This window comes from Erpetoichthys calabaricus, chromosome 2 (assembly GCF_900747795.2).
Source record: "Erpetoichthys calabaricus chromosome 2, fErpCal1.3, whole genome shotgun sequence".
NCBI lineage: Eukaryota > Metazoa > Chordata > Cladistia > Polypteriformes > Polypteridae > Erpetoichthys > Erpetoichthys calabaricus.
The window spans coordinates 264,746,149-264,767,105 of record NC_041395.2 but is presented as its reverse complement, the minus strand read 5'-3'; the positions used below and the strand labels follow the sequence as shown (position 1 = coordinate 264,767,105).

General features: G+C 39.3%; 1 protein-coding gene across 2 annotated transcripts; it reads left to right on the top strand.

Annotated features, from left to right (window-relative positions):
• Positions 1 to 3,884: 3,884 nt before the first annotated feature.
• On the top strand, positions 3,885 to 20,573 carry slc35g1 (solute carrier family 35 member G1). 2 transcript variants are annotated; one of them, XM_028795471.2, is made up of 3 exons: positions 3,885 to 4,304; positions 16,898 to 17,084; positions 17,318 to 20,573. In XM_028795471.2, the coding sequence occupies exons 1-3, from the start codon at positions 4,058 to 4,060 to the stop codon at positions 18,060 to 18,062; spliced, it is 1,179 nt and encodes a 392-aa protein (XP_028651304.1). In that variant the 5' UTR covers positions 3,885 to 4,057; the 3' UTR covers positions 18,063 to 20,573. The 2 variants fall into 2 exon arrangements, with proteins under 2 accessions (XP_028651304.1, XP_051779718.1); XM_051923758.1 differs by having other exon boundaries at positions 16,904 to 17,084; positions 17,318 to 20,572.
• The last annotated feature ends 384 nt before the right edge of the window (positions 20,574 to 20,957 follow it).

Here is a 20,957-nt window from a genome sequence, read left to right as displayed (position 1 = left end):
TAGCTATTCACGAAGTTTGTGCAAACCATTTATTTATTCATCATTAACAACAAGACAAAATACTCTGCAGTGTAAATATTCAAGTGTGTCATTGAGCAAGGCCCTTAACCTGCATTTGCTTTGTCCTGGGTATGATGTTAATCTGCATTCAGCCCTGCAAACAGGCCCTCCAATGTAGAGGGAAAACTTGGGGTTTGGTGGCAGGATTGCCACTCTAGCCACTGTCAAAAAAACCAAGGTGTCACACACTGCTCTTGGGTCCCAATCCAGGTGGTTTGTGATGTGGTGGAGGTAGCAACGCGCTATCAGCACATGCTCTCAACCTCTCTCTCTCTCTCATTAACACAGATTCACTATTTGAAAAACTCAGTATTTCACATTTTGGACCTGCACAGATACAAATGAGTTACAACATGTTAGGCCACCATTATTTTCAAAGTTATACGGCAAGACAACAACCATTATTAAATTGCGGTTGAGTTTAGCCTGGCACACCGCAAATACATGGGTCAAATTGACTGGCTAGTTGGCATGCTGTCATAGGGTACCTAATGAATGGGGCTTTCTGTGATGTTTAATGGGCGCTTTAAAGGGTTAAATACCATTTGGCCACACTACTTTCACAATATTGAGAAAGTACGGGTGCCTTTGCTATGTTGCAATTGATTCTCTAGTAATGGTGTTATTTTTTTTTGTATGGATATTTTTTAAAACATTCACATGAACATTGTTTAGATTATTTTTCATAAATATATTCAAATCTACAAAAATGTGTTTGGTATTTGAGACATTTTCCTGTTTGGGGCAGCCTTTTTAATAATTCCAAACTAGTTCTTAAGTGTTATATTATTGTCTCATTTTTATTGATGTTTAGATGATTAAGTCAATAATGGTAACAATTCAGCAGTTTGGGCCTTGCGAAGATGACTCTGTGGTGCAGCACTCCTCATCTTCTGGTCAAGTTCTGCTTGCATCTTGGCACAGCCCAGTTAACTCAGAAATATGGGGGATGCCAAATTCCTTTTAATACTATGCTCAAGCTCACCAACTTCTTCCATATGAATTTCAACATTTACCTGAAGAATTTGAGATATGTAAAAATGTATGTGCTTGTTTTTCATAAGGAGAGGTGATGGTGTACATGTGTTACTGTGTGCATTTGGAATTGAATCAAACAACAATAAAAATAGTTCTTTTACTTTCATGCTGTTTTTTAACTTGGGAGATCCTCACCCTAAACACAATGATCACATATGTGAATCACTGCCAATTCGCAGGGTTCCTTGACTTCACAGAAAGTAGGCCATTTTTTAAAGTATTCGGTGAATGAAGTCTGTTGCAAAAGCTTGTTGCTAAACTGGAGCCCAGCTAAAGTCCTGTTGCAGCACCTAAATATAAGATGGAAATCTTATGCAAAATATATTCTATACTTTAATAAAACTTTGCATATCAGACAGTGATACCCTACTATGTTCTTCATGTGGCACTAAAATGCATAACACATAATAATGGATGCCTTTTGGGATTTTTGATATAATTGAACAGATGTAAAAACGTCTTACAAAATTACAAACCTTTAAGAAATGTGGCTATGTGTCAGAGTAGAGAGTAATAATAAAATACTGTAATTATTATATAATTTACTGAATAAAGGCATGTTTTGTTTTAAAGACACCAAATGCATTTTACCAAAGGCATCTTTTTTTAAAACTATGAAAATTAGGGTGGGTCAATGGCATTTAACCTTTTATAATGCCTATTAAACATCACAGTTAATTCTAATCATTCTGCAAACTTTGGCAGTCAATTTGACCCAGGTACCACAACGGGCCAGGCAAAACCCAACTAAACTTTAAGAAAGGTATCTATTTTGTCACATCACTGTGTAAAGGTGGGTGGTCCAATGCAATTTCACCTTTTATAGTGCCACTTGGACATTTCAGTGAAACCAGTTCATTGGTTATGGGACTATATAAAATTTGCTAGTCAATGTGTCTAAGGTACACTCAATGGGCTAGGCAAACCTCAACTACAACTAAAAAAGGCATCAATATTTTCTAAAAAACTGTGAGAATTAGGGTGGCTGAATGCCTTTTAGCCCTTTACAGTGGCTACCACAGCAAATCCTATTCATTAGCTATTGGAGCATACCAAAACTGCCTGTCAGTTTGACCAATCACCCACATTGTGCTGGGCAAAACTCAATTGCAGGTTAACAAAGGCAGCTGTCTTATCACAAAACTGTGAAAATGTGGGTGGCCCAACTCCATATAATCCTCTACAATGCCAATTGGACATCACAATGAACCCTATTCAATAGATATGAGGTATGCCAACTTTACCAGTCTATTTGACCCAAACATATAGGTTGATGTGGTATGGACATGTGATGCGGAGAAACAAAGAATATGTGAGCAAAACAGTGATGGGAATGGAAGTACAGGGGAAGAGAAAGCGAGGGGGGCTAAAGTGGGGGTGAATGGATAAAGTAAAAGAAGATCTGATGGAAAAGGGTCTGACAAACCCTGACTGAGGAGGAGCAGGACTGATCTGTCTGGAGAAGGTTGATCAAGTACATCAATCCCACATAAAAGTGGGAAAAGAAGAAGAAGAAGACTTATATGACTCTCAACAAAGCTCAAATGCAACATAACAAAGGCATCTCTAATTTCTCAAAACTGAAAATTAGCGTAGCCCAACACCATTTAACCAATGAAACACCACAGTTAATTCTAATCATTTTGTAAACTTTGCTAGTCAGTTTGACCCAGGTACCCACATTGAACTAAAATGTAAATTACGCTTCTGTCATTTCACACTACTTTGAAAATTAGGATGACCTAATGCCATTTAATCCTACACAGTGCCCCTTAAAAGTCATTGTAAATCCAATTCATTAGATATGGGAGTATGCCAACTATGCCAAGGCACCTGCGTTGGGCAGGGCAAAATTCAACTGCAGCATAACAAAGGTATCTGTTTTTTCTCAAAACCAAGAAAACCAGGGTGGACAAGCGCTATTTAACCCTTAACAGTACCCAAACGTCACAGTAAATCCCTTTCATTAGGCATGGGAATGGGCCAACTTTGCCAGTTAATTTAATTCCGGCCCCCGCGGTGGACTGGGCAAAACTCAATGGTAATTTAAAATTGGCATCTGTCTTATCACAAACAGTGAAAATGAAGGTAGCTCCACGTGATGTAACTCATTTCTTTCAAATACTGTATTGTATATGTTGCATAATCCCTTGTTTCGTTAACGTTGAAAGAGTAACTGGCTGGCGCAAGCTGCGAGAATAAGTAGCTAGCTGGAAGCCAATAAGTAGCCCGCCAAATAAGCAGCTGCGAATAGGTGGCGAATTTGAGCCTCGTCCAGTACACTGACGTGGTCATGCAGGGCTGACCACCTCTGCAGAACTTTGCCGTTTGTATTTCTTATTTGATGCTGCATCTCCTCTGTGGTGTTGTATTGTCACGGTCTGCCGCTGTTTGGTTTATTTACTGCCAGACCACACCAACTGTCTGTAGGAGACTCGCAAATAAAATCTCTAAAACGGGTCTCTTCATTGGAGCTCACCATGGTAAAATTTTGAATAGAAAATCCGGGTGCCTTTATAATTCTAAAAAAAGAAGCAAGCGTTTAAATTCTTCTCAGTCCCCCAAAACTTTTTCATATTCCAGGATTCCATTTAAATAGGTAACTCAGAATGATAACGAATGACATCCAATATTAACAAAAACTGTAAATAAAGAGTAAAAAATGACTTTGACGTGATAATGTCATATTGCCCTGCTTCGCGCTCCTCTTTCATCGTGTTTCTTAATTTTATCGGCAAAGGGCGTGTCTTACCGGCTGATTAATATTCATATCTATTTGCATATCCTTGCCTCCATAGGCCACGAGATGCAGCCTGTCAAAGTGGCAAAGCTGCGTGACTGACAGCGACACCGAATCGCTGAAGGTTATTTATTAGCGTATTCCAGTAACCTCCGAGAAGAAAAAGGACAAAAGACGACAGAAAGTGACCGCAGTCGTAAAGCATGAGCCCCGAAAACAATGAGCCAACCCGCCGGCAGTGAAGCGCAGAGGCAAAATTACTCGGGAGTCCAGGACCAGGAGCGAGCGGCGCCTCCGAAAGAACACGGCAGTGATGTTCTTAGTGGGCTCGAGGAAGAAGACGAAGCGGATGAAACTGACGATGTACAGAAAGGAAAGAGGAAGCACGTCTCTCTATTATTGTGCCACTGGCACCGGCGAGAAGATCCGAGCCAGGCATGGATGGCGGAGAACCGCGGCACGCAAGGTACGCTGTGTCCTTGGCAGAGACGCGGATAGCACCTTGGTTACAACGCTTGGGTGGTCTGGTCTTTGTTTTAAAAATCCGTGGCAGGACTTGAACTTGCCAGCACACCTGACGTGGTGTTATTTAATGCGTGCGTTTCCATATAAACATATTCAGGCAGAATCGAAATTGGATAACAGCTTCTTAAAGTGCCATTAGTTCCGAGGCGTCCTGTTCTTATTTTCCGGGCTGAGTACAACTGTTGTGATATCGTAATACTTTTCTTTACACTTAGTTGAAGAACTTGCGAAATTAATATTCAGAAATGAAGTTTAAACGAAGCGAGTACTAGTATCACTTTACACGAGTCAGGATGTGACCGAGCAGTTTCTATTAATGACCGAGACACTCGGCGACTTTCGCAACTCCTGCGGTACAAGACTGGGGAAGCCCGTTGGTGATTTTCGTTTTCTGAATATCCAGATATACCAACATATATATAAAATTTTACATGATATCATGTATGTGTGTGGGTTGTATATACAAGTATATTTGAATTTGTTTCTGTTTCTATTTACAAAAATGTAAATGTGGTTTGTGAAGATGAAGATTCATGCATATCAATGAGTATAATGGAGTATGCGTGTATTAGACAAACTGGGACAGTGTTAAGACAAATATTCACAAACTTATTTGAGAAGTAAGATTAACTCAGTACAAAGTGGCACACAGCATTGCATTACATTACATTATAGCTTTAGCAGTACAGTAGTATTAATAAAACGCTGTTCTCTTATTTATGCAGTCTGCAAGACTACTATGAAACAGTACTCTTAGTGTAAATGAATGTTAAAAGATTCTTGAGAGTTGACAGGATAGTACAGAAAGTATGCATCCACACACTAGATTCAGCTTTAAGTTGCAAGAAAAAATAAAAGAAGCAGAATTCTGTAATGCAAAAGAGAATTGTGACCATCTGATCCCAAATGACAGTTTTCATAGATAAAAACAGACAAGATGATTGCCAGCGGTGACATAGTGTGGTTTCATTGATTTTTCCAAACCCACTTCTTCCACTATAGACTCACGGGGTAATACTATTCTTTGTCCAAAAATTCAGAACTTTTATTAGATGTTATATTTTGTGTGTACTTTTTAATTAATCATGCAGTAGACATCACAATTTGGGCATGCAGTTATTTTTATTTAATAGGGATGGGAGCAGTGCATTAAGAGTTAAAGACTGCAGTTTGTGTAAATACTAGCCATTTAGTTTTTAACCATTTTCTCAGACACTGGGTGGTTTGTGGGCCATTTAACTGTGCAGGTTAAAGCATGCTGAACTTTTCCCATATCCCCTATTGTCTGATACTGGTAGCTGCAGTCTTGTGCTGTTTAGTCACCCCCTACAGATGAGTCTATTTGGTCTTTATCCATAAATATTTGATTAAAAGCCTATCCTCCTCATTACCAGTCCAGTTCGATATGGCACTTGTGAAACCGGCACTGTTATACCAACGTGCTTGCCAGAGTCACACTAACAGAATCCCTTGATACTGGCACTCCACCTCCAAGCATTGCTGCTCCCTCCAGGCCTCCAGGTAGATGAGGACTGGGTTTTTATTGGGCAGACTGTGCCCTCTCGTTCTCTTTTCAGTGAATTATATGCTACAGTAGGCTGCTTGAGTGTACATCAGAGTTGTCGATCAGAAGATGAATTGAAAATGACCAAAAATACCTGCAGAAAAAGAAAAAAAATTGAAAATTTGAAAAATTGAAAAAAAATTGCAATCTGCTTTGCACTCCATTTTTCAAAGTGTTCACTTAGGGACTTCATTAATCTGGTGGCAGTGTGAAAGGAACAGGTGCCTAGTGATACAGGATAAGACTGTAAGCCATATGATTACCAGTTCATTCCCCATTGTTGACTCAACATGTGACACTACAGAACCTGTGTGTGCTCCTGGTGTGAAAAGTATGCACATACAATAGCATGTCATCATAACCCCTAGAGCACAGTGGTATTGCAATGTATGGCAAGATAAGTTTAATCCAATTCAAGGTCAGCAAATTCCAGAGCCTTCCTGGGCAACACTGGGCTCCATCACAGGGCACATACACGAAATACTGACACTTGGCTAATATGAAGTAGTCGGTCATACTCACATCTTTGGAGAAGTGAGAAGACAAGAAGAAAACCCACAAAGACCCAGAGGGGATATGCAAACTCCTCTCAGACAACAACTGGGCATGGAATTAGAAAGCAGGATGCTGAATCCTTAAAGTAGCAGCAAAACAGGCACTGTGCCCTCTGCAAGGTTTTGTGTAAAATACATTTTTGCTGTACACGTAACTCCTTTACTATGAAAATGTACAGTGTTATTTTTGTAAAGTATGTTAGAATCATCTTTTACAATTGCATCATTTGTGAGTGAAAGAAAACCAAAATTTGATGGCATGCAGAAACCTCTCATTTGAGCTCTGAATCTGACTAGAAAGCCTTTTGGTTAACTGCTTGGCACAATCAGCTTTCATAAAAAAAAGAAAGGTTTAAATCATTCCTGTTATAAACCTTCATTATCTATAATCTTCTTCATGCATGCGAACTTTGTCGTCGCTCAGTCTGTGTTTAGTTCAATTCCAGCCTTTTAAACATTCCAACTGCATTACAAAAAACAATAGAGGATTGAAAGCTAACAAATATCTTTTCTAGTTTGTAAACTAACAACTTAGGTTGAATTCAGCATTTAATTTTCTGTCATTGTTGGATGAATGTCTGTACATTGCAAAGTGAGTAATGGGCAGTGACTGTGACTCTTCTAAATGTCATTTGATAAAATACACTTCACTCTTCATCCCATCTATTCATTTTGTAAAGAGATTATCCAATTCGGGGGTGGAGTGGCCAGTTTTTAAATTTGTAATAAAATAATATAGCATGACCTAAATGTGTCAGGTCCGCTCACTGCAGCAATCAATTTTTTCCATGCATGCATTAAATATATATGGAAAACATACAATCCTTGTAAGGCATATTAGGCAGGAGTGGTGGTCATTTCCGTAGTCTGTCCTGACATGAGCACCAAATGTCATAAATGCGAGTTGACATGGAGGCGGCTCAGAATTAATTGTGGCCACTTCTTTGTATCATAAACCTAGTTGCCAGGCAGCAGTGCCTATTATAGCTGAATTTGTGTAATTTAAACAGTAAATCCGCTCAGCATCCATGGTGATTGGTCCATGTCTAATACGTGATCATATAGTAGCTTTGTGTGTAATTGCTCTGCTGAAAACAACAGATTATCAGCCATACTTGTAGTTCAGAACAGTGTATGACACTGTTAACATTTGCCTCATGGTATAATAAAAACTTGAAGGATTATATATTGCTGTTAGGTACCCCGCCACCAATGCAAACATTTTACGCCATGTATGGGAAAAAAGAATGTAGCAAACAATAAAATGATTGTACATACTGTACATACTGTTTGTGCAGGCCCTACATTTTTTATGTTAATCTTAAAAAAGTAGTTTGTAAACAAAGTTCAGTCTGAATTGATCTTCACATTAATTGCTTGCTGTACTATAACTACAAATATGGTTTGTATGTATTCAGTTGAATTAAATGCATTGTCTTTAAACCTTACAACACACTGAAAATCATTTGTTATTAGCAGCAGTGGTGCAGAAATAGGCAGGCAACAATGCAGTACGTGACAGAATGACACAGCAGACACAAACTACTCCACTGAACAATAACCAAATGAAAAGTAAATACAGTACTTAAATAAACATCTGATATAAATATAGGGCGGCACGGTGGCGCAGTGGGTAGCGCTGCTGCCTCGCAGTTGGGAGATCTGGGGACCTGGGTTCGATTCCTGGGTCCTCCCTGCGTGGAGTTTGCATGTTCTCCCCGTGTCTGCGTGGGTTTCCTCCGGGCACTCCGGTTTCCTCCCACATTCCAAAGACATGCAGGTTAGGTGGATTGGCGATTCTAAATTGGCCCTAGTGTGTGCTTGGTGTGTGGGTGTGTTTGTGTGTGTCCTGTGGTGGGTTGGCACCCTGCCCAGGATTGTTTCCTGCCTTGTGCCCTGTGTTGGCTGGGATTGGCTCCAGCAGACCCCCGTGACCCTGTGTTCGGGTTCAGCGGGTTGGAAAATGGATGGATGGATGGATGATATAAATATACATGAACAAGATATAAAACTGAATCGCTAGTAAATCTTATTTATTTAATAAATGGAAACAGGTTAAATCTACAGTGGTGTTAAATGATATACATTTCTCAAATGCCAGGCTGAGAATCACTTTTGTTAAAGTTGTTGATTATTGATTATTGATTTCTAATATTACTGCATGTTTCATATCTGAACCCTGCTTCCTCCATGCCTCTGTACTTTGTCTTGTGTTATCTCAATAACCTTGCAAATCGCTGTGGTTTCTTTCTATAATGGCTTGTTCTGTACCAACAAGTTAATCTGCTATAAACATTTCACGTTACAGCTTCTCTGATTCAATTAGACATTTTGTTTTTCCAAAAAAATTCGAAACTCCTGACAGACAAGGTTTCACCAGAGCTCTTGATGTAAAATATGCCTCTTTCACACATTAAGGGTTAGCATCTTAGATTAAACGTCACAATTGGGTATTATATTACTTAAGCACACTTGAAAACAGAGCAACAGCTCTGTACAGCTTTTGTATTCTGGCTCTGAGCTTACGTGCGCACCGGCGCAGTTCACTTTCACTGAGCACCTGTACTGCTTTTATCTCTGTTTCTAAAGTTACCTTCACGTATGTCAATGAAACAAACTGGGTACACTTAAGATTGGGAAAACTATTTAAACAAATGGGTGTTGTCTTGTTCTTCTCTGTGAGACAGTAAATAATGCATATATGGAACAATACCCTACATAATAAACTTTTATCAATTTAATTTCAACAAGTGCTTTTTTAATAGCAAATAGTGGCAAAGTGAAATTTAAAAAGTAAAAAAATGTCCAAAGAATATATAGCATTAAGTAATTCAGACAAGCCATGTGATTATTACCTTTGTCCTTGTGGTATCAAAATTAGTGAGAACCAAAATATTCTGCTGCTCAAGGTAAGTCTTGTAGTACATGAAAACATTCTAACCCCCCAAAAGTATATTCAAGTTATGTATTTAGCACACTGTCCTGGTTCTGTTTAATAATGATCTGAATACACTGTTATGTTCAAAGAGCTTCATTTGCCACTGTCATTGCATAAATATCATTTTTATTCCTTTCCAAATTACCCATTTAACTTTTTAAATGAATGCTGCTGAAGAAAAGCATCACTTGTACTCCAGGATACATTTAAAAAATGGATAATCTTGTAGGTGCCCATTGATCAGTGTTAGTTTGGTAGTAGTTACTAGTTACATTTTGGAAGAATCACATGCTTTGTTCAAGCTATGTACGAGATAATACCGTATTTAAAATTGAAATATCGTGACCAGATTTGGGGGTGGGGTACAGATTCCAAACCCAAAATGACATATTTGAAGTGTAGATATCAAGAAGAGGGTTATTTACTAAATTTAAATAAAGTTCAGACAAACAACAATAATAAAGAGGGCCCATGGCCTTCCTGATACAAAAAAGATCCTGCACATTTGTTCACAGTTTTCCATATTCCTACAGACAAACATCAGCACTACTCCGTACTTTGCACTGCACTGGCCCTTCCTCCTCCCCTGCTTTTAATGTGCACCTGGACTCCATGTTCATCTACCTGCAGGCCATTTGAAGTCCCAGAATCGAAATACTTCTGTCTCAACATGGGAATCACTTGTGGGACTGGAAATACACCTGAGGACCATACACTCAGAGCTCCTATTAGGGGAACCCAAGTCACCATGCAGCCTCATCAGAACGTTTATTATAACACTAGTCATTAAGCCCGTTACAATAACGGGTGCTAGAACAGTAGTGCATAAACATTAGTAGGAACACTCTATATTAAATGGCAAGGGACCTTGACCTCATTCTGTTTGTTGGTTGTATTTTTCTTTGTCTTTCAGCCTTTCTTTTGTTGATGTTTACTTGCTCAGCTGACCGTTCTTTGTGAGCTGCCGCCATGTATTGTGTGTCTTTAATTTTCTGTGACAGTAATACTGTCTTGTACGTCCACTGGCTTGTACATCCGTAATATACCTTTAATTTTCTCTGGCGATAATACAGGCGTGCGCGTCAGTAATATGCCTTTAATTTTCTCTGACAGCAGGGCTCGCAAAATTTCAAAATCCCTGGTAGCCCTTCGAGCAAGCACTCTTCAGTTTTTGGTAGCCCAAAATAAATTTAAGTAGCCCGAATAAAAAAGAGATTATTTTTAATGTATAATATTGTAAAGGAAATAAAACATCAATCAAAAAATTGTTAAAACACAAATTACAACAAACTGTATAAAAATTACAATCATCAACTCAAATATTTGGTTCTAATTGAACAGAAATTTCTATGAACTTGCAAGAACTGTGCAGAACATGAATCAGTCTGTGTCAGATTCTGAATCTGAAATTTCCACTGAAGTCACGGATGAGAAAATGCCACTCGACGTTGAGGGCATAGCATCTCCTCCATCAGCTTTCTCTTCCTGTGCATCGGCCTCCATTTCACTGCTCTTTGTTCTTGTTGGGGTTTTATGATCCAGGTGTCTTGAACCTTTTCCAGAAAACATCCAGAAACGAATTGACTTGTCAGGGCAAAAAGATTCAACTGTTTCCCCATTAATGGAGAGCTGCATGAAGTCATTCAGTGTTTCAGGATGTAGAGAGGTACGATATGTTGTCTTCACTCGGTTCATGCAAGAAAATCCTCTCTCACAGATGGCTGTTGATGGACTAAGTGTCAGCATTAATTTCACCAGCAACAAGATATGAGAGAGGTGTTCTGGATTCTCAGAGAGGAGATCTCTGTACAAGCAATCATCTACCTTGCTACCCCGGTGTTCTGCAAGCCACATTTTTAGATCCATCCATTCTTGTGGAATTTTCTCTTTCTCTTCCTCATCTAGGAAACTGGCAAAATGTATGACAAGATAATCCACCTCTTCATCCCCATAATTTGCCAGCTCTTCTCTGGGGTAGGGAAGAGTGGAAGGGTCAAAAACCTTGAAACAAGAGAGAGGCTTTTCACGCAGATTTTTAAATCTGTTGTCCATGTACTTGACTGTGTTGTCAATAATCTTCTGAATCTCTGCACCAAAGGTGTCTTTGTCTGTGCCCTCACCTCTTCTAGCAGGTCGCTGACTTTTTGTGAGCTGAGTTCCACAGTAGCAAATGCTACCATCCTCGTTCTCTGTGAACTTTGTGTCCAAGGTTTTCTGGTATTCTCCTGGTTTTGTTTTTAGGCTGAGTAAGCGTGATGTGGTGCTCTCAACTAACTGATTTGTTCGTGTGATGTTTAGGTTATCATGCTGAAAATCAGTACAGCACTTGGATAAGATGGTACTGTAGTCCAACATGAAATGCAGGAAGCGAACAAATTTCTCAGTCTTCATCTCCTGCACCACCTCCTTAGCCTTGGCTGCATCCTCGGACTTGACATCACTTCCTCCTGCCATGTTCTCCATATGAACAACAGTGGGAGTGTAATTTTTTTCCACAGCCTTCAGACATCTCAGCGAGCTTGGAAGCCACCGTGTGCTCTTCAGGCCACTGAAATGTGCCGGCTTCTCATTTAGCAGTTCACTTATTTCTGTCAGTTCTCTTTGCTTCTTTGGGGAATAGTAGTACATCTTAAAGATGGTTTTCAGTGTATCTTCAAATTTCACCAGGTACTCACAGCCTTTCACGCTATCCAGCACGGCTAGCTCTAATTTGTGTGCCACACAGTGGATTGTTATGATGTGGAGTATCCTCTGTTTCAGTCTCACCCATCATCACTGCAGCACCATCAAAATTTGCACACACTGCTTTCTTTTTCCATGTGTCTTCTCTGATACCCATGGTGTTCACTGCTTCATCAATAGCCTCTAAAATACCTGCAGCCTTTACACTCTTGACTGGCTGACATTTGATCATGTATGTGGATATGTCACCATTATCTCTCACATACCTGACATGAACCAACTCCTGTTCTATTATACCAGTGTCTGTACTGCCATCTGCAAGAATGGATAAGAACCTGCTTTCTTGAATTTCCTTTTCGATCTGGTCTCTTGAAGTTTGTGCTCTTGCTCCAGTAAACTCTCTGCAAGCATGGTCATTGAGGTGAGTGGAACCAAGATCTAGGCCATTTGCTTTTTGAAGTTTGCAAAGACTGCTAAATTTTGCCAATGGTAGTTCACTCTTTGCAACATAGTACACTGTTCTAAACAGCTTTTTCAGGAGTTCTTGTTGTGCTTGGTTTATTTTTAGTATGTTTTTTGCAATTGGTGTTTGTTCTGGGAAAGATGCTGCAGACTGAGCACTAATGCATTTCTTGTGATGCAGAGATTTCTCATGGGTTTTTCCTAAAATTACTGGTCCCAGTAACAAAGGCGCTTGTCGAGTCAGAAATCGAGGGAAACTCACGACACACCCGGCAGAACATTATGTTATTTAGCTTGTCATATTCCAGCCACAGAAATTCTTTTGTCCATGAAACCAAAAAGCTGCGCTTTCTTTTTGCCTCATAGTCTGATTTGTCATAACTTTTCCGCTTTGTGGTAGGCTTTTCTTTGGCTGTCCCTTCTTCACCCTGACCTGTCTTATTTGGCTCAGCAGAACTAAAATACCTGCGTAAATCCATCTATTTTTACACACGCACACACAACGGTCAGCGATTTTTTAAATTCTCTGCGCAATGAACCTCTATCACATGTTTAAGCTTGCTGCGGGAGATTTCACTTGTTACGTTTGAATAGTAAGCTAATGAGTGATAAGACGATGTCAGAGGAATTGGTGCGCAATTACTCCGTCACTGACCAATCAATACTGCCGCTCTCTATACACAGTTTGCGCGATTGCAAAGTGAAAGTGAAAGTAAAAAACAAGCGCGAATTCAAACGCGATTTCAATATTTCACATATTGACAATGGCTCATCGATGCCCGAAAATGACATAATTACCCAGCTACATTTGCAAAAATGCAAAAGCATTGACATATATTTTTCCTTCCTATGATAGCCCGACGGGCAGGGCTGAGATAGATTTTGGTATAGATTTTGGTAGCCCGACTGGAAGACACAATAGCCCCGGGACGTCGGCCTAGCGATTTTGCGAGCCCTGGTCACAGTAATACTGGCTTGTATGTGGCTGTAATATGCGTCACTGTATTGCGTACCTTTAATTTCCTCTCGCAGTAATACTGGTTTGTATTTCCGTAAAATGCCTGTAATTTTCTCTGACAGTAACATCACACCGTGCCCCGCGCATGCGCACTTCACCAGAAGACACGGACACCTGGACACACACAGGGATTTTATTAAAGAGGATATGCAGGTGGACACTCCTGCTGCCACTCTTACCTTGGGGACAAACTTTGTCATGTCCTGTGCCTCCAGCTGTCCATCCTTTGACTTGGAATATCTGCCAGGGCAAGTTATTATTGGCCTCTATTCCAGGATGCCCCTGGCTATATCACAGTGTCATTTATATAAACATAACCCCCTAGGAAGATTTTTTTGTTTACTCTGTACTTGAAGAAAGCATAGGTTTCGATTTGAAAATTTTATTTTTTAATATAGCTCATGTGGCATTCTTCTATTAGAATGTAATTGACCTATATTACTCCAGCAGCTTTGCTGCTGTGCTTAATAGTGGGGTACTTGTGGTATGTAGTAAAGGGTTCTCTGACTTTAATAACGATATATAATTATGGTGCTGTGAGGTGAGGTCTAACTAGCAACTACAAAAGCTGTTGGATGAAAAAATAGTGGAACTGTTTGAAAGCTACTAGATAAGAAATAATGGAGTTGTTTATTACTACAGAGTACTTGACTTGACTTAAGAAGTACATAGAAAGAGAACAACTACAGTATCATGTGGTGGACGGCTGGGATCCATGCCCGGCCGGGATGCCCCTTCATTATATGTTCAGGGGGAGCAGCCATGGACTGTGCAATACCTCCCCCTGGACGCTAGATGGCCGCCCCCCTTGGTTGGAGTGGAGCCTCGGTTTCCCGTAGAGCTCCATGGGAATTGGAGTTGGGTGCAGCCCTGTTGTGTCCCGCAGGGGGTGCTGCAGCTGGGACTCTTGAGCCCATATGGGCAGCATATTCACCACACCCGGAAGTGCAGCCGGAACTCGGCAGTCAACCATGTGGAGCACTTCTGGGTGGACTATAAAAAGGGCCAGCAGCCACCACTCAGTGGCCAGACTCAGGAGGAGGAGGACAAAACTTGGAGGAGGAGTGGTGGTTACAAAGAAGAATGTGTTTTGGGTGACTTTGGTGTCCTGGGGACTGTGTTGTGCCTGTGGGGATCACGGGGAAGACGTGCCCACAGGTGAAGAAAAATAAAAGTTCTTTGTTTTTACAAGTGCCTCCGGTGTGAGTCTGTGTTAGGTCAGGCGCCTATATAACGCCGTTTACACTGGCTTCCCAGATGGGACTGAGTCACTTGCGCAAAGTGCGTGTGTGTCACGGGAGCCCTCGTACTTCGCACCGCGCCGAAACCGCGTATGTCTTGCGCTGCTGTGCCGGGCTACTCCACAAATTATTTTTAAAGATGGGTCCGTGCTTTGAACCAGGCAGAGGGTCCCATCTGGGATGCCATGTAAAAGATAGCCTGGCCACAGACAGACACGACACCAAATGTCCACAACACACATGTTTATTTACAATATTTACACAATCCAGTTCTACTGACTCACACACAACTACTCAGTCCTTTTCTCTCTTTGGCCGGCTCAACTCCTCTCTCGCAAGCTCCGTCTTCCTCCTCCCGACTCCGGCTCCTCGAATTCAGTGAGGCGGCCCCTTTTATAACACCCCAGATTGTGCTCCAGGTGCTCTGTGATTGTCTTCCAGCAGCACTTTCTGCTGTGGTGGAAGTGCTGCCCTTGCACCCGGAAGCACTCCGGGCGTACACAGTTCCTGGAGCGGCAGCACTGGCGAAGGTGCTGTCCTCCAGGGCTCGGGAACCATCCAGGCAGAGGGTAATGGTGCGAGGAACCTTATCAGGGTTGGCTGAGGGTAAGAGTGCCCACAGCGGTCAGTGCTAGGATCACTGCTATTTTTAATATATATAAATGATTTAGGTAGGAATATAAGTAACAAGCTGGTTAAGTTTGCAGATGATACCAAGACAGGTGGATTGGCAGATAATTTGCAATCCATTAAATCATTACAGAAGGACTTGCACAGCATACAGGCTTGGGCAGATTTGTGGCAGATGAAATTTAGTGTCAGTAAATGTAAAGTATAAACATGTGAAATGTTACGTTTGAATACACAATGGGAGGTGTGAAATTCGAGAGTACACCTTATGAGAAGGATTTAGGAGTCGTAGTGAACTCTACACTATCAACATCCAGACAGTGTTCAGAAGAGTTAAGAAGGCAAAAAGAAGTCTAAGGAGGTTATGCTCAAGCTTTATAATGCACTTGGTGAGGCCTCATCTGGAGAACTGTGTGCAGTTTTGGTCTCAAGGCTACAAAAAAGACATAGCAGCGCTAGAAAAGGTCCAGAGAAGAACGACCAGGCTGATTCCAGGGCTACAGGGGATGAATTATGAAGAACGATTAAAAGAACTGAGCCTTTTCAGTTTAAGCAAAAGAAGATTAAGGGGTGACATGATTGAAGTGTTTAAAATTATGAAGGGAATTAATACAGTGGATAGAGACCATTACTTTAAAATGAGTTAGTGCATCAAGAACATGGGGAAGTGTTTAAAATTATGAAGGGAATTAATACAGTGGATAGAGACCATTACTTTAAAATGAGTTAGTGCATCAAGAACATGGGGACACAGTTTCGCACAAACATTAAGAGGTTTTTCTTTACACACAGAACCATAGACACTTGGAATAAACTACCAAGTAGCATGGTAAACAGTAAGACTTTAGAGACTTTCAAAACTAGGCTTGTTGCTTTTTTAGAAGAATTTAGTGGATGGGACTGGCGAGCTTTGTTGGGCTGAATGGCCTGTTCTTATCTAGATTGTTCTAATTGAATTGTTATAATTGTTCTAGTCTCAGATGTTGTAAGTCACTTTTGATAAAGGCATCAGTGAAATATTTAAATGTAAAAGCATTCTGGATATTTCATTAAATGGTACACCTAAAGCTCACTCAACAATGTGTGCACTAACACGAATCAATATTGTTGTTCAAAATAAGTTGTTTTCTCATATTAGTATGATGTCAGTTACTATGTCTGAGCTCATGAATACCACGCATTACTTGATTTATCTGATTATTTTAGAAATTTAAGCAGAAATACAGCTGAAAAGTCACTGGTACTAGTTATTGAGTGTGTTAACTTTAATGTACAGTATGAGTAGAGTAATTATATTTATGGGTTTGGTTTTGTTTACTTTGCTGCATTATATATACTTGATTTATATGTTGTTGGATATTCTCACATTGCAGTGGTAAGAAAGTTGGCTTTAAAATATGACTATTGGTATTACACCAACTGTTTTTCTTTTCTTTTCATTATAGACACAGAAAGGAAGCGTACCTGTACCTGTGTTGGCATTGGTTTGGTCTATGCCTTGATGGCATCACTTTTATTTTCAGTGATTGCTCTTTTAGCAAAGAAGATAGAAGGGGTCCATGCAGTGGAAATTAGTGCAATCCGATGTTTCTTCCAGATGCTGTTTGTGCTTCCTGCCCTTATATATTACAAGTAAGTGTACACATGGTTTTTAAAAATGTTAATCGCAGAAGGTTTGACATTTGATCATTGGATTTTGACACATGCAATCTTAATATCAAGAATTACTTTAAAAATTATAAATTGTTTTCTGATTTAACATTTTTGAAGTAGTTTCTGAGACTGGATAATGAAGAGCTGAGTTTTGTACACTTGTAAATAAATACTTAAAAAATACTTATGATCATTGTTATTCTTGCTTTTAGAATTGGATTTTTGGGACCAAGGAACCAAAGAATCTTTCTGTTTCTGAGAGGGTTTCTGGGTGCAGGTGCAATGATTCTTTTCTTCTATGCTGTACAACAGATGCCCCTGGCTGATTCAACAGTCATCGTATTCAGTAATCCTGTCTTTACGGTAGTGCTGGCATGGATTTTCCTTAAGGAAAAATGCACGATATGGGATTTCATTTTCATCATTTTCACACTGGCTGGTGTTGTCCTGATTGCACGGCCCCCATTTCTCTTTGGCTCCCATGCAGCTGGGATGGATGGAGAATATACCAATCATATTAAAGGAACAGTTGCTTCTTTTCTAGGTGCAGTGTGTGTGGCATCCACATTCGTTGTTCTCAGGAAAATGGGAATGAGCGTACATTACTACTTGTCTGTGTGGTACTATGCTGTTGTTGGTTTTATTCAGTGCATGATTGTGTTAGTTATCATTCAGGATTGGAGTCTACCTTTTTGTGGCATAGACAGATGGCTTTTAATTTTAATAGGTCTGCTGGGTGTATGTGGCCAGACCTTGATCACTAAAGCACTACAGCATGAAAAAGCTGGCCCTGTTGCTCTAGTGAGAACCGTGGACGTAGTATTTGCTTTTATATTGCAGTTTATTTTTCTTAATCAGAGTCCAACTTGGTGGAGTTTGGGTGGGGCGCTATGTGTGATTGGCAGCACAAGTGGAGTTGCTCTTCGTAAATGGGTTCAAAGTATACGAAAAAGGTAAACCTGAATTAAGAGTAGCCTCTTAAAATTCATGCATAAGCATAGTTTACATTTATACTAAGCTATCATAATATTAAGGTGCTGCATACTTTAATATTTTTTAAGTTGATTGTTTAAAAGAAAATAAATCTAGTTTTTAGAGGGATTTCCATTTATTTTTATGTGCACTATTATTAAGTCCAGCCCGTATTTGTTGTATGTTCTTTGAATGGTTTTTAGTTTTCCATCTTGTCTGTCAGTCACCTCATACTGTAGCCTCTCTTTGCAGTTTAGGCCATCATTTTAATAAAAATGTTGTCATGGTCCGCCATCACAGGTATCCACCCCAAAAGGTGCTTTGTTTGTCATATAACCTTCAAATTATATGCACTTAAAAGAGTTAGACAGGTATACAATCAGCATAACATAAATGCACTTAATAATCTGTCATTTTATGTGGTATGTTGTATTTAGAAGAAATGGTTATTTTATCTGATTAAACTACTGTGAATTGTACATTAGATTAATTTCTCATCTTACTATACAGTTTTATTACACTACATATGGCTGAAAAAACAAACCATAAAGAGTCAGGGTTGTTTGCAGATAAAATATTAGTTGTTCTACAAAGCTTTCTGTTTAGTTTATAGAAATTAACTAATGTGGGATAGAGTGTAGAGTAAAATGGAGAGAACAGTATTTAATTGTTTTTAAATATGCAAATATTTATTGTTTGCCATTTTATAACATGCCACTTTAAAACTGCAATATTTTATGAAATTCTGAAAATTTTTAAAATAATTGAGTGGTTTTGTGTAAGTGCTAATACAAAAAAGAGAAAAATAAGAAAAAATGTGTTTCTCAGGGATACATTTTTAAAAGCACCTTTGAGCTTGTTTGCTTATGTTTTTCAGTTTTTATACCAATGTAAAATCCTGTTACTACTTTGGAAATGAAGCAATATCTCACGGTAAAACCTTGTTTAACAGCGTGATGTGCAAAAAACGTACATTTCAAAAATCTAACAATAAAAATAATTCATCTGTTGAAAGAGACAGTGCATTTGCATTAATTACTTTGTAAAATTTACATGATTCACAGAGGATGCACTTTGAATGCTTGTGTTTTTGTTTGGATAAAATTAATGAATAATGGGAGTCAGCAGTCTCATTCCACAAAGATACAGTGGAATGGCATTAGTAGATCAACTTCTGTATTTGGAAACTTCACACATTTAATTGTTTTTTTGCAGATTATTATATAACACTCTGTTGTAAAACAGTCATTTTTTAGAGTTACTTTACATATTGTAACAAATTGCTCCATATCAATATAAAAACAGTTAAAATGACCAGTATCTACAGTATTTGTAATGCTTGTATTGCTTTCTATAAAATGTTTAAGGAGGTTTAGTAGATTTTTAATCATTTTCAGTAAGTTCAGTCATAATTACATTATAATTGTCCATCCATCCATTTTCCAACCCGCTGAATCCAAATACAGGGTCACAGGGGTCTGCTGGAGCCAATCCCAGCCAACACAGGGCACAAGGCAGAAACCAATCCTGAGCAGGGTGCCAACCCACCGCAGGACACACACAAACACACCCACACACCAAGCACACACTAGGGCCAATTTAGAATCACCAATCCACCTAACCTGCATGTCTTTGGACTGTGGGAGGAAACCGGAGCACCCGGAGGAAACCCACGCAGACATGGGGAGAACATGCAAACTCCACGCAGGGAGGACCTGGGAAGCGAACCCAGGTCCCCAGGTCTCCCAACTGCGAGGCAGCAGCGCTACCCACTGCACCACCGTGCCTCCCATTATAATTGTGGTAATGATATTTTTAGTAGGCCTAAGGTTGCAAAAGGGAGTGAAATTCAAATATGATTTTTTACCATGCTTACAGCAATGCCTTTGAGCTGTTTGTTGACACTTCCATAAGAAAAGTGATTTGCTAATAACAAAAAGGAAAAGATAACTTGGTGTGCAGCCAAAACCTACTTTTTCTTAGTTTTTAAAGTCAGGTGAACTTTAGTATGTCCCACCTTTGTTTAATAAAGTGAGCAATTTCTGCTTTGTTATAATATTGCTACAGTATATTGCAGATATTTTTTGACTGTTTTGTTAATAAACTGTGCTGTATTTACAAAGGAGCAGAGTGTCACATGTCTGCATCCACAAATGAACAATGACTATTTGAAAATCCAGTGTAAGAACTGAAACATAAATTTTCTTTGGCTATGATGTGTTTATGGTTTGATTGAGCTGTGCATAAAAAGTCATTCCATTCCTAGCTCTTTCACTCATAATTGGAGGCTATGTTAATTTGTGTATCATTTCTGTTTTTAAAAAGTAGGTAATGTATTTATATTTTTATAGAATTCATTGTAAACCTAACACAACTGACATACAAAATATATGATGGTATTATTTATAGAGATTTTCTGTATGATTTAGAGTTTTCTAGTCTGTAATGAATATAATTATATTGTGGTGAATAGTTTCAAAAATTAAAATATTTTAATGTATAAAAAGATTAATGCTGCAACAACTTGTGTATAAACCATTTTCTTCTGTTACTGATAAACATGAAGGTGACAAAACGAAGCAGATATCGTTGTTCTCTGGTCTCAACAAAGCAGATATCATTGTTCTCTTGTCTCTACATATCCCTTAACTATTTATATTAAATATTTCTTACATTATGAGATGCTTAAATGAGTAGTTATCACTCTTGGCGTAAATATTTGTTATTCATGCGAGAGTATCAAATGTAGTCCCACAATCAATATGAGTAATTTACAGCATCATGATAGCATGTTAAATTAACCTTATTTAGCATAGCATGTGTTAAAATACAGGGGCAGGTGACACAGGGGGTGCCTGGTAACACTGCAACTTCACAGAG